The sequence below is a fragment of the Bipolaris oryzae genome (assembly GCF_000523455.1).
Source record: "Bipolaris oryzae ATCC 44560 unplaced genomic scaffold scaffold_22, whole genome shotgun sequence".
Lineage (NCBI taxonomy): Eukaryota > Fungi > Ascomycota > Dothideomycetes > Pleosporales > Pleosporaceae > Bipolaris > Bipolaris oryzae.
This window is the reverse complement of record NW_006911298.1, coordinates 21,813-37,636: the sequence shown is the minus strand read 5'-3', so window position 1 is coordinate 37,636 and position 15,824 is coordinate 21,813. Positions and strand designations below refer to the sequence as shown.

Sequence of the window (15,824 nt, the reverse complement as noted above, 5' to 3'; positions counted from 1 at the left end):
CAAGTCTAAGGCAGACAGGAAACCGTAGTCACATCTTTCTTGTGACTGCTATTAGCATCTGAATGTGACTACTACTGAGACCATGTGTATTTTGCGTTTCGTTTTTACACATGGAGATATTGCGGTACTTCCGATATCTCTTATAACAAGGTTCAGATGAACGATCAAAGCGACCGCTTGTCAGCCTTGTCAGTGTCAATTATAGAGCAGTTGCATGCTTCGATAAAGCAGGACACACCTTCTGCACATCACAAAAATGGCCCAACATCAGCCTCGCAGCTTGCACTGCGTTTCAATAAACTCAGCCTTGTGGCACTTCAGTCTCCAAAATTTGATTGGATCAGGCTGCACGACTTCACTTTCACCAGACCACTATCTGCGGCGCAGCAAACACTCTAAGCGCCCACCCCCCACGCTCCTCTAGATACATAAAACCACAACCACAACCACAACCACCACTCCCAATATCAATCCCAAAATTACAGAAACCAGAGCCAAAATGGCCCTCGCACGCCTCCAGGCTATCCTCGCATGCATCAATTGCGGCACCGCAGACCTCACTGCCTCCATCTACACCTCCGCCTACGAAAAAACATCCCTCCTCAAGGCAACCAACGCCCGCCCAGAAGCGCAAATCGCGAACAATGTAGTCGCAACACTGCTCACTACTTCAATCACCGGGCAAGCCCTCCGTATGCAGCTCGACTCGCTCGTCGGGGCTTACGGCTGGCGTCAGAACCTTGCACAGTACATCCTCGACAATCTCGCGCAGGCACTGCAAGCCTCGCACGAGAAACTCGGTCCTACCATCCACGCTGCGTACCTCCGGGCCTGGGACGCTGCAAAAAGCGTTGAGGGGTTCGTTGTCGAGCATCCCGTCATGTGTACGGTTATTGCGCTGGGTGTGCTTGCTCTTGTTGCACCATAGATTCTTGAAGCGCTGGGATTTGCGGAGTTGGGACCCGTGGAAGGTATGTGATCTATCTTGTCCTTGAGATATAGAAGTGTGATCTTTGCTGATGTTGGTTGATTGTGCAGGGAGCTTTGCGGCGTGGTGGCAGGCCAGGTATGCTGGGTACGTGCCTAAGGGTTCTTTGTTTTCGTTTTTCGAGCGACTGGGAATGAAGTGGCATTGGAAGCTAGTTGTTTGAAGGAGAGTTGTGGAGGAAGAACAAGAGGAGAATTTGGGCTCGTATGGCTGGAGACGCGGTTCCGTGATGTACCTGTGGGCCCACTGGGGTGTACTGGGACATAGTCGGTTGCAGATTGTGATGTGTGACGGCGGCACAGGGCCCGAATACAATGGGAAATCTTTGTGGAGCTGCTCTAGCGGTGCTGTTATCTCATCAATGTCATATGGAGAAATCGATGGAGTGGTGTAAACGTGTGATTCAACTATCAATCGCTAGTTACGTAGAAGCACCGGCGACTTATCGAAGTCCATCCGTCTCCAAACTCACATTATTTGCTCTGGATCCATAAATACCACCATCTAGAATCCACTGTTCATTGTCGTCATTATCGTCTTGTACTCGCCGCCATGTTTGTCTCCTTTCACCACCCTTCTCTTTCCCTTTACTCTCCTCGATATTAATAGTTGGTCGGATCAGGCTACCCAACAGTGGGTTTCTGCTGAACGCGCCACCGCCACTAGATAGGGTGTTTCTATCTGCTGGGCCTTGATTGGATTCAGGAACTTCGTCTTCGCTCTCTGGAGTAACAGGCCGCTCTGCAGCAGCCATGCGCCGAACGAGCTTCTTGCCGGAAAGATCAATGCTGGCGACAACTTTGCGCTTCTCGTACTCTGGCCGCGCATTCCATTCTTGATCTCGTAGGGCTTTTTGCTGGCGCTTGAGCTGCATGGCACGTTCCTGCGGGCTGGCCCACATGCTCAGTCCGGCACTTGTGGTTTCAAAATCTGCAGCCTCATCATGTACTTGAGTTCGCTTCGCATTTTGCGCCTGGAAGGCTAGTAGCTTGTCTCTATGTTGTTTAGCTTTGGCCAGTTTCTCGTTCTCCGACTCCACATCTGAGGCAGGATTGGAAGACGCGGGTGTAGGACCACGGGGAGTAGAAAAAGGGCGAGGCGCCAATGATACTTCGGCGCGCTTCTGGCCGGCATTGTTTACGGCCATCTTCTCTTTTCCGCGTTCTTCACGAAGAATGCGCACCATAGACTGGATATCTTGTGGACTCAAGAGTGCAGAATTGCAGAAAGTACATGGGCCGATGCCTTCCTTTACACAGATTATCTTGCCGCAATTCAAGCAATTCGGCGCAGCTTCTAGGAGTGGATGCCTAGTAGCCATACAATTGCATTTCCGTTTGCTGTTGTCTTGGGTGGCTAAAGTAGGATTCGTCTGAATTTCTAGCGCTCTGATGGCTGACTCTAGGTCGTTCAGTGCTGTTGACGCGCCATGCATAGGTGTGCCACCAGTAACATTGACCTTGGCCTTGGGTTTGGGTTTGGGCTTGGTTTCCCCTACCACGGTGCCTGGAAGCTTCGCGACTGGGGGAGCAGGGGAGACACCACGAGACTTCGGTGTCGCTGCTCCTGATGATGCAGTCGATTTTGGCAGCTGCAAAGCATCTGGCTGTTCCGAAAGTCCGAATTTGGCCGCTTTCGCTTTTGAACTACCCGCCATGTAATCTTCCTCATCTTTCTTCATGTACGCGCCGGAAACATTTCCATAATTATCAGGTTGCCGCGGTGGTGGGAGTTTATTCAACCCGGCTTGCTTCTTCTTCTTAGGCTTTGACTTGGGTACTTCTGATATATCATTCAGCGGCTGGTTCTGACGTGCACCAGCGTTACTCTTGGGTTTCCTCCGATTGTTGAAAGAGGTAATGAACTCAAGTGCTTGTGGACTATCTCCGAGTAAATTCTGTAGATGGTCTGCTGCTTCCTTCTGAGAGAGAGAGTCCGTATATGATATGACCTGCTTTAGCGACTCGTCATCAAGGGGAAGAAGCTTCGAGAGCTGTGGTAGTGCCCAAGATGATAGATCCATGATTGCAGTTGTTGGGGCTTGGATATGGTTGAAGTCAGAAGGTGTCTGCCGTGATTCATCACTTCGCGCTACTAGTCAGTGTGGCTGCTGTGGCTGGTGAAGGGGACCGTGCGTTGATCTAGCATTGGATTTCCAGATGCTGGGGCAGCTGCCATCATAGTCCTCATTCGCAACTCCGCACATCCACTATGGCTACCGACGTCGCACTTGACACTACGATCGTATGTTTCACGTTATCTACAAGGCAAAATCAATCTAACTTCAACAGGGCACTGTTGTCGTCGAACTCTATAATGACCATGCGCCAAAGACGTGCAAGAACTTCTTAACCCTGGCCCAGCGCGGCTACTTTAACGGCCTCATATTCCACCGCATAATACCAAACTTTATGATCCAAGGAGGCGACCCTACAGGTACCGGCCGAGGTGGTGAATCCATTTATGGCGAAAAATTTGAAGACGAGATATCCCCACAGCTCAAACATACTGGAGCTGGCATCCTTAGTATGGCCAATTCAGGCCCTAACACCAACGGGTCTCAGTTCTTTATTACTCTCGCACCCACACCATGGCTGGACGGTAAGCACACCATCTTTGGCAGGGTCAAGAGCGGCATGCAGGTTGTGAAGAAGCTTGGTTTGGTCAAAACAGACAAAGAGGATCGCCCGGTAGAAGAAGTCAAGATTGTTAGGGCATACCTCCCAGACGATAATGCTCAAGCATTACAACGCTACTAGTGCGTGACAAAAGATAAATTGGTTTGACGCTCGCGCAAAAGCCTCGTGCTCGCGATGTCAATAGTGCTCTGGTGTGAGTTTGGAACCTCCATATTGCAGAATAGACACTCATATGCCCAGCTAGTTCAAAGCGCCGTTCGGGTGGATCAACACCTTGGTATACCCTTCGATCCTCTTGTCAAACTTCTCGTACGCCGCTGGTGCATCCTCGATGTTGATCTCGTGAGACACAACGAAGCTTGGCTTGGCCCTGCCCGACACGATCATATCGCGAAGATACCTGTTGTAGGCTTTGACGTTGCATTGTCCCGTTCCGAGGTGCAGGCCCTACGTGGATCAGTGCTGGAAAATGAATATGGTGCATATGCATACCTTTTCAAAAAGCTTTCCGAATGAGATCAAAATCTGGCCTTTCTTGCTTTGTTCATCAGGCGCTCCAGGATCAGCTGGCACATAAAGTCCTGGAATGCCTAGCCCTCCAGTTGGACGCGTGACCATGATACACTGGTCCAGGACGATGTTGGGTTTCTCTGTGCTGCCCGATGAATCTACTGCCTGGTATCCAACGGCATCGACTGCGCGATCAACCATGCCGCCGTTGAGCTTGATAATTTGTTCAACAGGGTCGCTCTTTTTGAAGTCGATGGGTATGCAACCGATCTTTTCCGCTGCTTGTAGACGTTCGGGCACCGTATCCACAACAAACACCTTGCTTGCGCCGCGTAGCACACCACTGTATGCTGCCATCAAACCAACAGGGCCCGCGCCAAACACTGCTACACTCTCGCCAGACTTGAAACCAGAGAGCACTAGCCCGTGCCATCCTGTTGGGAAAATGTCCGCAAGTAGGATGAAGTCAGCCTCGTGCTCGGTCCCTTGTGGCAGTTTCAGTGCATTGAAGTCGGCGAACGGTACTCTGAGGTATTGTGCTTGGCCGCCTTGATATGGTCCCATGGCGACATATCCATACGCACCACCAGCGAAGCCGGGGTTTACACTATGATTGTTAGACAATATTATGAGAGCTTTCCGCCAAGTCTTGACTTACCCAGTACAGAATGCTGTCTTACCTTCTTCGCAATTGCGACACCTTCCGTCTGCAACATTCTAGGAAGCTTAGCGTCAGCCCACTCATCTACGGATGGCGTTATGCGTACTCACAAATGGCAATACAATCCGATCGCCCTTCTCCAAGAGAGTCACGCCCGGCCCAGCCTCGATGACGATCCCCATGTTCTCATGGCCGAAAACGAGACCAGCTTCCGCTGCGGTCCGTCCCTGGTACATGTGCAAGTCGGATCCGCAAATGGCTGCTGTTGTGACCTTAACAATGACGTCATCTGGATGCTGGATCTTGGGTAGCTCAACGTCCTTGACTGAGACCTTGAATGGGCCTTCGTAGTGTACTGCTTTCATGGTGCTGCTCGACATGTTTGGGGACTTCGACTTGATATTTTTTTGCTATGTGAGTCGCGTTTAGTATTGAGGTATGAGAGCGTTGTCAAATTCGGAAATGCAATCTATTAGGACCTAGGTATGAGTAAAGTTAAGAATAAGAGGTTTGTGATGTAGGAATGACACGGTTACATCCCTTTATCAAGAGAGAGCCATCCTGCTCCATTCATATACCCCTTCCCACTAGGTCTGTTTCGGTAGATAGGCCACTGCCCTTTTTACCTACCTGACAACGGGTTATCCCTTCCCCCGAGCATCACTACACAGGTTTTGAAGCAATCACGAGTGTGCTCTGGGTGGTCGCAAACCAAGTTGACTACGCACGTAGCCCGATGCCCCGCCCCATTTTGATGAGAAATTGGACATCACCCCTCATTCTTGGATTTTTTCGCTCGAGTTGGCATCTAGATTCGTCATTATTGAGGGGCTGGTGCGGCAGATAGGGAGGGGGTGTGGGGTAATGCTTTCCGAGTCGGAATCTAGTGTCTTGGGCTTGTTTCCGAGGGTGCTTTGCTTTCCTTGGACTATGGAATTCACGCAGTTGGAGTATATCAGTGTTGCATGAACGTGATTGATGTATGTATATTTTGTTTTCTGTCATTTGTTTGAAAAGTGAGTGTACTACTGTGTTATCGGGAATCGTAAAAGATGGTGGAAAGTATAGAGTTTGATAGATGGTAAAAGGATCTCGAGTTGGAAGTTGTCGAACTTAGTGCTGCGGCATTCGCTTGATTATTTATGTAAGGTCATATCGAGAGATCATAGTGTGGGGTTGATACATCTAGGAGTGTTTCGTTTCTTGTAGGATGTGAATGAGAATGACAAGTGCTTTCTTACATTTTGATTCGAGAACCACAAAACTACGTGGATGAAATGAATTGGAAAAGTTCCTATCCACTGTATCTAAGGTGGTTTGTAAATTAGTCAATATCTGACTGTTCATAGCACAAATGTATATTTGGATTTACACGAATCCCTTGTGATCAGTAGATTCGAAACACTCAAGAGATTTCACCTGAAATGACCCATAGGAGCATCAACAACCAGACGTGCTGAATCTAAATTTACACGTGTGGTATGCATAATTAGCTCTACGAGAGACACGGAGTTGCCCAACAAGGAAAATGTATGAACCCTCATTCTTACAGTCTGCTTTCCACCAGTCACGAAGCCAATCAAATGAGGATTTCGTGAAAGAGTGTTCGTCGCCAACGAGTTATCAAAAAGGTTCGCAGCATATTTCCATGAGCATACACGCCTCCTTACGATGCCCTTTTAGACGTAGCGTGATAGCATTAAGATACATGCTGATGGGCTTTTCGAAGCGTTCATCACCCTCTATCTTCCTGCCTAGTTGGAAGACTCGCGACTTTAGCTTTACTGCCTCTTCCTATCGTTTTTGTTCACTGTAGATTTTGACTAGACTATTCATTAGGAAGAAAGTGGAACACTGCCCATTAAGCTTTCAGTGTAGGTACAGTAAGGGCTTTATTGCCACTCGTATCTAAGTCTCGATCAACTTCGCGCCTTCTTTAAGGCCCTCCTCGACATCCTCCTTTGTACCACTCTTCTTCAAATATGCGGTAGCCATCACAGGATTTGGACCGCCGTTATTCTCCTTCCACTGGTTGATAGGAGCCGGAACCTTTCCATCATTGGACAGCATCTGGAATTTGTTGTATTCAACACCGTCTCCACTGGTAATCTCGCCATCATAGACGTATCGCATCCCAAAACGTCGTTGGTCTCTCGGGTTCAGAGGCCAGACTGTGCTGCCTATTTCAACGGATACTTTGCTGAACATCTTCCACTTATTTCCATCAACAGCTTTGGCCATTAAGTCATTGACACACTTTTCCATCGTGGCGGTTGAGACTGGGGGTTATGTCAAGCTTTGGGCTGGCTAGGACAAGAAGCAGCGGCTTATATACCAGTAATAGATCAACTCTGGTGAACAAGATATCAAACGCTCCAGGGCATGTGCCTAACCAGAAGTGACTCTCACACTGCCTGAGTTCATTGTAACGATAGCTAGTATATCAGCGTGCATCATTTAGGCACCAAGTTTTACAGCAATCAGCAAGCTCTTTTGACGCATGATACCGTCCTTGAATCAGAGTTCAGCAGCAGGAGCAGTCACATGATCTTCGTACATCAGCTCCCTGGTGTGTGCCAAGGACGGTCCAAGCGCATCACTTATATCAGTGGACTCTGCGATCCGCCGCAGCGACACTCCCCATCTTTGCGTCACCTCCTTCAGTTATGGGGTTACGGCTCTCTCAGAACGTAAACGTTTGCCTAGCTTTTGTATCTTTCTCTCGTCCTCGTCCACGAATGCATCACTCCTTTGGGGGTAGGAGTCTTGTCAGACACTTCACTCATTCTCTGGCCGGATCCTCGATGAAGGAGTCCTCTGAACTATTCGAGAACACATCGGGACGATGGATGTTCGTTGATTCTCTCCTTCAAGATCAACCTCAAACTAACATAGTAGAAGATGGAATGATTACTTTAAGCATGCTCAGAGAAGACGTACTTTTAATGTATCTGAGTTCAAGCGTTTGGCTGCTGCCGCCGTTAATCGGAATGCGAAAGATGTGGCCCGGCTTGAGAAACTCGGTGAGGGAGGCTTCAACCGAGCTTTTCTCATTACTATGTGTGATGGATTTCAGTTGGTCGGACGCATCCCTTATCTCTTTACCGAGCCAAGACCTCTGCTTGTTGCCAGTGAAGTCGCAACGATGCACTTTCTTCGTTTACATGGTATCCCTGTTCCCAGGATCTACGGGTACTCAGCTACATCAGATAACGGTGCTGGGACTGAATACATGTTTATGGAGCTTGTCCATGGGAAGAACCTTGGCGACATCTGGTTTGACCTGTCGATAGAGGCTAGAATCACTGTCGTCACTAACCTAGTTGAGTTAGAGTCTCGATTGTTCTCTCTTACCTTTCCAGCAAGTGGCAGTCTGTATCACACCAAAGATATGGGGCCTGGACTCAAGAAGGTCGAGGTGCCAATTGCGGATTCTGCATATGATGGTCACTTTTGCATTGGTTCTGATACAAGACTTAACATGTGGCGTGGAAAAAGGCTCAACATCCAGACTGACCGTGGACCATGTACGTATCAGCCTATCTCCATACCCTGAATATTCTGTTGAACTAGTTGAAATGACTTATTCTCTCTATCGTCCTAACTGACAATTTAAAAGACGCAGATTCCATAGCCGCTCTTGAAGCTGGAGCCAAAAAGGAAATTGCATATTTAACAAAATTCGGCCGACCGCTCCACCCGTTTCAGCGTCTACACCGGGAAGTCCATGGTTACCAATTACAATCCCCTTCTGAACACTTGAGCAACTTGGAAAAATACTTGCGAACTGTGCCACACCTCATACCCGACGGCAACAGTACCCTTGTCCACCCGACAATGAGACATCCTGATCTTCAACTAAATAACATCTTTGTGTCCGATGATTTCAGCATCACAAGTGTGATTGACTGGCAGCACTGCACAATCCTCCCACTTTTCCTGCAATGCGGTATCCCCAATAGTATCCAAAACTACGGCGACAGCATCTCCGAATCACTTACATTCCCTGATCTACCACCGAATTTCGACGAGTTAAGCGAGTATGCACAGTCTCAGGAGACAGAGCTCTTACGTCGGCGCCAACTTCACTACTTCTATGTCGCAGCGACTGCCTCCTTGAACCCAACGCATTACGATGCCTTAACAGAAAACTTTGGCACATTGAGGCGTAAACTCTTTGAACATGCGGGTGACCCATGGGAAGGCGATATCGTTACTCTCAAAAATGACTTGGTCTACTTGACAAAAAAGTGGGACAAAGTAGTGGCCTCTAAGTCCAATACAGGCGACGAGACTAGTCATCTCTGTCCTATCGCCTTCTCAGAAGACGAAGTGGCCGAATGCTTGCGTCTGAATGATGCGCAATTGGAGGCAGACAAATCACTTCGGAATTATAGAGATTTTATCGGTATTGGGATTGAAGGATGGGTGCCTGTTGAGCAGTATGACGAGATAAAGCAGCGGGAACAAGAGTTTAAGGCTGATGTACTCGAAGCTGCAGATGCTGAAGGAGAGGGAGAGAAGATTCGCGAGCATTGGATATTTGATGATTTTGATGAGGAGGAGTATTCGTAGGAACGTCATAGGCTCTACGTAGGGCCTCCAGAGTGCCATTGGGAATTGCATCCCGAATCACCTCATGAAGCTGTGGATGTTTATTAGCGAATGCATTGGGCATGTTCAGAGCTTATCCTAGTTCTTGTCATGTTCTGGGTAATTAGACTACCAAATAGAAGGAAGGTGAAGTTCACTCACGTATCTATAATTAGCACAGATCTGACTCTCATCGCCTTTCACATTTACCGCAACTGCCCAAGCAATCCGGTGATTCGGGCTTTCACTTCACTCACTCACATACAGTATATATGACGTTCATCAGATGTGAGGTAGTTTCCGCCATAGCCCCACCTTTCCATTACCTATGTTTCTCACCTCATTTCGTCTCTGTACCTGATCCATCAACTCTTCAACTTTCTCAACCCACTGCAAAAGATAAAGAGCGCACTAGAGTGACGCAAAAATTCTATTTTCTGTAATCTTACCAATCATACTGTGTAAATCTACAACCTCTTCTATACGTAAGTGAAAGTATGCTTATGTGCCATCATGAGCAAGACTGATAATAACCTTAATAGTTACAACTCACCTCTTATTACGAAAATGCCATCCCCCAAGAACACCGGTAGCGAAGTTGCGAACAAGAAGATGAATGGGCTGAAGGAATATAAGAGGACCCAGAAAGAGAAGAAATTTGCGCAGCGCGCCACCGCCGCCGCCGAGCGGATCAAGGCGAAGAAGATGTCCTCTACTTCCACTAAGGTGGTTAGACTGAGTGACGCTGAGTTCACCAAGGCTACTTTGACTCCGGAAGACACACGAGACATCGTCGCGCTGCGCAAGGCCTTGGAGCTTGCGTTGTATGAGAAGATAGAAACACCGCGCCAGATGCTTATCAGGTGCGACTTCGAGGCTTGTATGGATACCGAGTTCCATGGCAACGACGCTGAGTTGGACTACATGGTGCCAAATGATGTGTATCTTGATGACAACGGATTTGAGACAACCATCCGCAAAAGCGACTGCAATACACACGACCGATTATTTGCACATGAGGCAGAGCTGTCGCCTTTGGAACGGATGGAGATTGAGAAGAAAGTCGCCCTCTCACATCCTGCCTCTCAAGCACACCTGTGCGATTCTCGTTTCTTCGAACACATACTTTCTGCCGCATCTGCCCAGGAGAAGGCCGTTGCTGCCAAAGTGCAGGATGCAGCCAAGTTTCCGACTGGTTCTCACCCACCCGAGTCTATGTCTACACAGGTGCCGCATTTGATGGATCCCGCCATCATCAGCCATAAGATCAAGCAACAGACACCTGCAAAGCTGGGAATGCTTATCACCAGTAACACCCAAACGACGAACAAGCACGCGAAGGGCACTGGTCTAAATGACAGCCCCTCAAGCCTCACCGCAAGACTCGTTTCGACGCCAGACTCTTCACCCACCAGCACTCATCGCTCCAGCGTGTCTTCATCGGTTGGATTTAATGCTCGTGCATATACGCCTCCAACTCCTCAACTAACTTGTGCAACTTTAGGTTACTGGGGCCATTGCTCTTACCCTAAGCCTAGGGATACTGTTGACTGGAGCCTTCTGGGTTTGAATTCGAGCATGTGAGCTACGGTTCTGTATGGACAGGGAAGGGGTACTCGGATGTGTTCTTTAGCCAAGGACAATGGTTGTTTATGCTTCCATTCATGTATACACAGCAGTCACATGTGAGGGAAAGGTCCAGTACGGGCATAAAAAGGGTACAATTTCACTGAACTGTGTGGACGATGTCTCCTTAGTTAGTATGGGGTGCAATATGCAGATGAAGTGTCAGATGGTATGATACGAGAGCGAACACCCTAGCAGCGACGCTCGGTGGAGAAAGGAAGCGGTCACGCAGGGACTGAGCAAGTGCGGGGGATGAATTGTGGAGCTTGGACCGGCCAAGGATCGCTGCAAGTGCAAGTGCTACTAGTGCATACGTAGTATGTAAGTAATTTGGGTTCGGTAGCCATCATTCCTCTCCACCACACATGTCCACTTCACGATATTGCTAGCACAGGACGTATCCAGCTCGCTATTACTAGGTATTCTTTCTAGCACCACGACTCGCTATTGCAAGCAAATACACACACTCCACATACGCCATGCTCAAGTCAAAGTGGGCAACACAGCCCGACGAGGCAGACAAAACTCCAGTGCCAGTCGCCGACAAGACCCCGCCAAAGCCACAACCACCGTCCGAGCCAGCAGCACCAGCACCAGCTCAGGTTAGTCATGCACCGCTATGTGAAATCTACTGTCACTGTTGTCGTTTCCCTTTCTATCATTCACATTTTGTGTCCCTGTCTACGAAACTGTCCTAACAAAATGCCAGGTTGCCAGCGCGTCCTACGACCCCGCCTATGACGACCCCTTAATAGACCCATTCGCTCAAACTGCAAGCACCGACGACCTATTTTTTGACGACGATATCACGCCTATTGCCGAGCCAGTCGTCGAGGCAAATCCACCAGAGCTGCAGCCTTCCGCCCCCGAGTTTGTACCTGAAGAGCCAAAGCCACCTGTCGCACCACAGGCGCATCTGGCGCCGCAAGCCCCAAGAGAGCCCAGGAACAACGATAGAGGAAGCCGTGGCCGTGGACGAGGAAGGGGCCGTGGAAGGGGCCGTGGAGGCCATAATACTGATATTCGGCTTGAACAAAACGACAAAAAGGCTGTCGAGGTGCCAAAAGAGGCGGAGCCCGCGACTGCAGACAAGGTCGCTACAGAAAATGCCGACTCTTCATCCGTCCCTCCATCTGCTCCCACAGAACCAAAAGAAAAACCAACCCACTCTGTGCGTGGCGACAGGACACTGACTGGTGGCGCCGCACGCACACGCCTGACCGAAGATGAATTGAACGCCAAGCTTGCCAACATGCGCATCAAGAACGAAGCTCGTCAGACTGCTCACGCTCGCGCTGAAGCCGACAAGGGCAACTTTGAGGCTCGCGAAGCGGTTATGCAGCAGCAGGACATAGAGCGTAAGAAGGCACTAGCTGAGAAGCAAAAGGCCGAACGCCAGAGTCGTCAGCAGATGATGGGCGAGCGCGAGAAGAACCGACAGCGTAAGCTGAAAGCACAGCAGGGCAGAGAGTGGGACTTGGAGAAAGAGGATGGGTTTTCAGGTATTGGAGACGACAAGCGCAGAGGTGCCGCCAGAGGTGCTCACGGCGGTATTGCGCCCTCACGACCAGCCAACAACGGATTCAACGGCGACGATTATAATGAGCCTATGACACATTCTGGCCGGGGACGCGGCAGAGGCCGCGGTGGCCGAGGAGGACGAGGAGGACGTGGCGACTATGACGGAGCGGGATCGAGACCAGCAGAGCAGAAGAAGTTCGACAATCCCCCGCCTTCTGCCGCAGACTTCCCAGAGCTTCCTCCAGCGAAAGGCAAAGCTATTGAAACTAAGGACCCCGAACCCGAACCCGAACGTCCAACTATTCAGAAGCAAGACTCCTTTGGGTTGCCATCGCCAATGGAAAAGGGCCGTAGCTGGGCTGATGAAGTAGGCTCGTAGAAAGAGCTATTCCGAGACGAGGCCACCACAAGGAAAATGCCGAGAGTATACATTGTAGATGTGGAAATCCAAGAATCGGATATCACAGCCAGAGCGGTTGTATCAGAGAACGGACCTTGTACCGGCTATGAATGTGACGTTGACACGAATGCCAAGGATAATGAAAGAAAAGGACAAACGGCGATAACACTGTCCTCTGAAGACTCGGAAAGAACAGATCAAGGTTCTGATTGGGCCGAAAGCGGATACGGTTCTGCTTCCGAATCCCCTTCGACACCGCCATTCGCATCTCTGCGTGGCGGAGGCAGTTCAGAAGGGATCCGTGAGGAAGACCATTCAAGGTATACCTCCTTGCCATCTTTCTTGCTCAATTGTGAGAAAGCTTCTGACCTCTTTAGTGCTTCGTGTCAATCGCCCAACGCTGCATCATCCCCCCATGTGTTAGGTTCATGTACCATGTCGACACCGAATATGTCACTTCATACTACCTCGTCGCTACATACGATGCTTAGTGACTTTTTTTCACCTACGCCTTCATCAGCGTCGTCACCCATGTCTTCCACATTTGCGTGTCCAGATACAGCAAAGTGCTGCTCATCCCGTCATGCTCGAGAACCACCACTACCATCAGGACACACTCTATCTGATCCAGAAACTGGCTCTCAGGCCAGCCAGTAGCACGGTGCGGCTGAAGCTAATGATTTGGATCAAGCAAACGTGCAAGAGGGAAATGAGAGAAGTTTACAGCGGCAAGGCGACCATGGACCGGTGCAAATCTCACAAGCAGCAGTGGCAACAGGAAGGCGCGCTCAAAGTCCGGACCCCAACAAAATGCCAAACGCTTCTCATCCAGCCTATATGACAGACGAGGAATTTGATGCTCTTCCGTGTTGGTCAGATGTCGAAGGTGATCCATCCTACAACACCAGGTATCATCCGAGGCGCGCTACAAGCAATTCAGTGCGTCCAATTCTCCGTACGAAAGCCTCTTTTTCAACAAAAATCAGACCAATACCCCTAAGCGGTCCGCCCGGCTTTTCTCCCACTCCGCAATTTATCGGGGCATGCGATAAGCTACGGTTTTCATCATCAGACGAATTGGTCTCAGATGACCGAGATGAGCAGCCGCTGCTAGACAGGGCTTCAGCCGCAAGCGTTTGCCCAAGCCCGCGTTTGATTGGAACTATAGATGGAACTTCCTTCTTGGAGCTGGTCAATACAAGACTGCGCTCACATGCTGATCATGTACAGCATTCGACAAGGTGTTTGAACTCTATGCAAGATAATCCGAGTGCCCCTACCTCATCCAATGCTGATGAGTGGAGCGTTTACCATATCGGAGATAGAATGCTATCACGAAACTCACTGCCAGGGGCCATTGTAAGGACTGAAAGTGGTCAAACGGAAGCATGGATTGTTACTCCGGGTCGGCCATCAAAATCAAGTTCCGAAATCGCCAGAACATTGTCTAGCCGCACAGCTGGAGCTCCATCGACATCACATCTGAATGAAATCGACCCAGAACTGAATGATCCGACTCTCACTGATTCATTACCCCTTCGTTTGCGAGGTGGAGCCGGTTCAGAGGAAGAATACTCTGAAAAGAAATACACATCGCCTTCATCTAGACCCAGTCCGCTACCTTCAGTAATGTCGACATATCCTTCTCCTCAAGAATGGTTACAGCGCCTATCACTTCAAGGTGACCATGCAACTACGCCCTTCGATTATCCGCGTGCTACAAGGATACTGGGTCTTGGGCAAGGAGCATCACCTATCTTTGCATCATCAGCCACCTTGCAGGTGCCGGACTCTTCAAATACGCACGGCTCTGCTCTATGTTCTTCTTCCGAGACCCTGACCAATCAATCATCACAGGAACGCCCGCCAAATCATTCGCATTTAGATCCATCACAACCCCGTCCATCTTCTGGCGGGGAGGACGACGAACCCAGTCGTCCCACAGTCGTTCTGGAGGAATATCCTCCCGCTGTTCGAGTGATCCAGCCCCGATTAAGCGTATCCCAAATTGCTATATCCAACTTTCAGGAGCTACTTTCAGATAACGACCCCGGTCCACCCTACCCAGGCGACGGTGACCATCTTCCCACGCCGCCACCTTTCGTAGATGATTCTGGCGATCTAGACATAGAACTCGTTCCCCGCATCGTCATGAATCCTAGCATGCCCACGCGTTCAAGGATGCCTGCCGAACATCTTCTGCAATCCCATAATTCGAATGAGCCAGGAGGAGCAGGGGCGGGAGAGGAGAATGCACAGCCGCAAACGATGCAGACCAATAATCAAGGACAGGATCCCGGTAGATCATCTACGCTACGCGACTTGTGTGACTATTCTCCAGAGTTGTGCATGGACGTCTGCAACGACATTGCTGAATTGGCAGCTTCGTTGTGTGTTATTCTGTGAGATATGCTCGGTATTGGTACGGTGAATTGGTTTTGTTAGGTCAAAATACTAGGGAAATCATTACTGCTAGTATTGAATACAATAGTTATTCATTTTCTTTGATACGTTTTTCGTGTCAATTCTTCCATGTCAAGTATGCCTGCAGTACGTGACTTGACTTTTCTTATCCTCACTATCATGAAATCACAAACACAGAAGAATGTTCAAAAAAACAAGTATTTAGAGATAAATAAGGCACAAGCAGCGCCAAATCGCCATTAATCTCCACACCCATCCCACTATAATGATGATAGAGAAAAGAATGAGAGAAACGTAGCTAGCATTACTACATACAACTCCATGCCCCACTTTCCCAACACAAAAAAAGAGGGATGTGTGATGCAGCGAAGGGGGAAAGAGAAAAAAAATGGATTCACACCTACAGAGAAGCATAATGAACAGCTTTTAAAAACCACAAGAAAACGGCGAGCTGATCCCCTC

The 15,824-nt window shown here is 49.2% G+C and overlaps 10 protein-coding genes across 10 annotated transcripts; 7 read left to right on the top strand and 3 right to left on the bottom strand.

Moving 5' to 3' along the window:
- Positions 1-499: 499 nt before the first annotated feature.
- COCMIDRAFT_2566 (uncharacterized protein) lies at positions 500-928 on the top strand (the record flags this gene model as incomplete). Its single annotated transcript, XM_007686710.1, has 1 exon — positions 500-928. One exon carries the CDS (start codon positions 500-502, stop codon positions 926-928), a length of 429 nt encoding a protein of 142 aa, XP_007684900.1.
- Positions 929-1,430: 502 nt separating this feature from the next.
- Positions 1,431-3,011, bottom strand: COCMIDRAFT_2565 (uncharacterized protein; the record flags this gene model as incomplete). Its single annotated transcript, XM_007686709.1, has 1 exon — positions 1,431-3,011. The coding sequence occupies one exon, from the start codon at positions 3,009-3,011 to the stop codon at positions 1,431-1,433; it is 1,581 nt and encodes a 526-aa protein (XP_007684899.1).
- A 188-nt stretch (positions 3,012-3,199) lies between these two features.
- Positions 3,200-3,747, top strand: COCMIDRAFT_33980 (uncharacterized protein; the record flags this gene model as incomplete). Its single annotated transcript, XM_007686736.1, has 2 exons — positions 3,200-3,232; positions 3,280-3,747. The coding sequence occupies 2 exons, from the start codon at positions 3,200-3,202 to the stop codon at positions 3,745-3,747; spliced, it is 501 nt and encodes a 166-aa protein (XP_007684926.1).
- Positions 3,748-3,867: 120 nt separating this feature from the next.
- COCMIDRAFT_2563 (uncharacterized protein) lies at positions 3,868-5,178 on the bottom strand (the record flags this gene model as incomplete). The annotated part of the gene is made up of 4 exons (XM_007686708.1): positions 3,868-4,074; positions 4,120-4,744; positions 4,796-4,854; positions 4,909-5,178. The coding sequence occupies 4 exons, from the start codon at positions 5,176-5,178 to the stop codon at positions 3,868-3,870; spliced, it is 1,161 nt and encodes a 386-aa protein (XP_007684898.1).
- Positions 5,179-6,706: 1,528 nt separating this feature from the next.
- On the bottom strand, positions 6,707-7,063 carry COCMIDRAFT_23671 (uncharacterized protein; the record flags this gene model as incomplete). Its single annotated transcript, XM_007686723.1, has 1 exon — positions 6,707-7,063. One exon carries the CDS (start codon positions 7,061-7,063, stop codon positions 6,707-6,709), a length of 357 nt encoding a protein of 118 aa, XP_007684913.1.
- Positions 7,064-7,856: 793 nt separating this feature from the next.
- Positions 7,857-9,373, top strand: COCMIDRAFT_87131 (uncharacterized protein; the record flags this gene model as incomplete). Its single annotated transcript, XM_007686762.1, has 2 exons — positions 7,857-8,325; positions 8,424-9,373. The coding sequence occupies 2 exons, from the start codon at positions 7,857-7,859 to the stop codon at positions 9,371-9,373; spliced, it is 1,419 nt and encodes a 472-aa protein (XP_007684952.1).
- Positions 9,374-9,600: 227 nt separating this feature from the next.
- Positions 9,601-9,834, top strand: COCMIDRAFT_87152 (uncharacterized protein; the record flags this gene model as incomplete). The annotated part of the gene is made up of 1 exon (XM_007686761.1): positions 9,601-9,834. A coding segment is annotated over one exon (234 nt), but the record flags the coding sequence as incomplete, so codon positions are not given.
- Positions 9,835-9,958: 124 nt separating this feature from the next.
- On the top strand, positions 9,959-10,975 carry COCMIDRAFT_87012 (uncharacterized protein; the record flags this gene model as incomplete). The annotated part of the gene is made up of 1 exon (XM_007686760.1): positions 9,959-10,975. The coding sequence occupies one exon, from the start codon at positions 9,959-9,961 to the stop codon at positions 10,973-10,975; it is 1,017 nt and encodes a 338-aa protein (XP_007684950.1).
- A 521-nt stretch (positions 10,976-11,496) lies between these two features.
- COCMIDRAFT_33976 (uncharacterized protein) lies at positions 11,497-12,917 on the top strand (the record flags this gene model as incomplete). The annotated part of the gene is made up of 2 exons (XM_007686735.1): positions 11,497-11,619; positions 11,727-12,917. 2 exons carry the CDS (start codon positions 11,497-11,499, stop codon positions 12,915-12,917), a joined length of 1,314 nt encoding a protein of 437 aa, XP_007684925.1.
- Positions 12,918-13,521: 604 nt separating this feature from the next.
- On the top strand, positions 13,522-15,344 carry COCMIDRAFT_87109 (uncharacterized protein; the record flags this gene model as incomplete). The annotated part of the gene is made up of 2 exons (XM_007686759.1): positions 13,522-13,731; positions 14,505-15,344. The coding sequence occupies 2 exons, from the start codon at positions 13,522-13,524 to the stop codon at positions 15,342-15,344; spliced, it is 1,050 nt and encodes a 349-aa protein (XP_007684949.1).
- Positions 15,345-15,824: the final 480 nt, after the last annotated feature.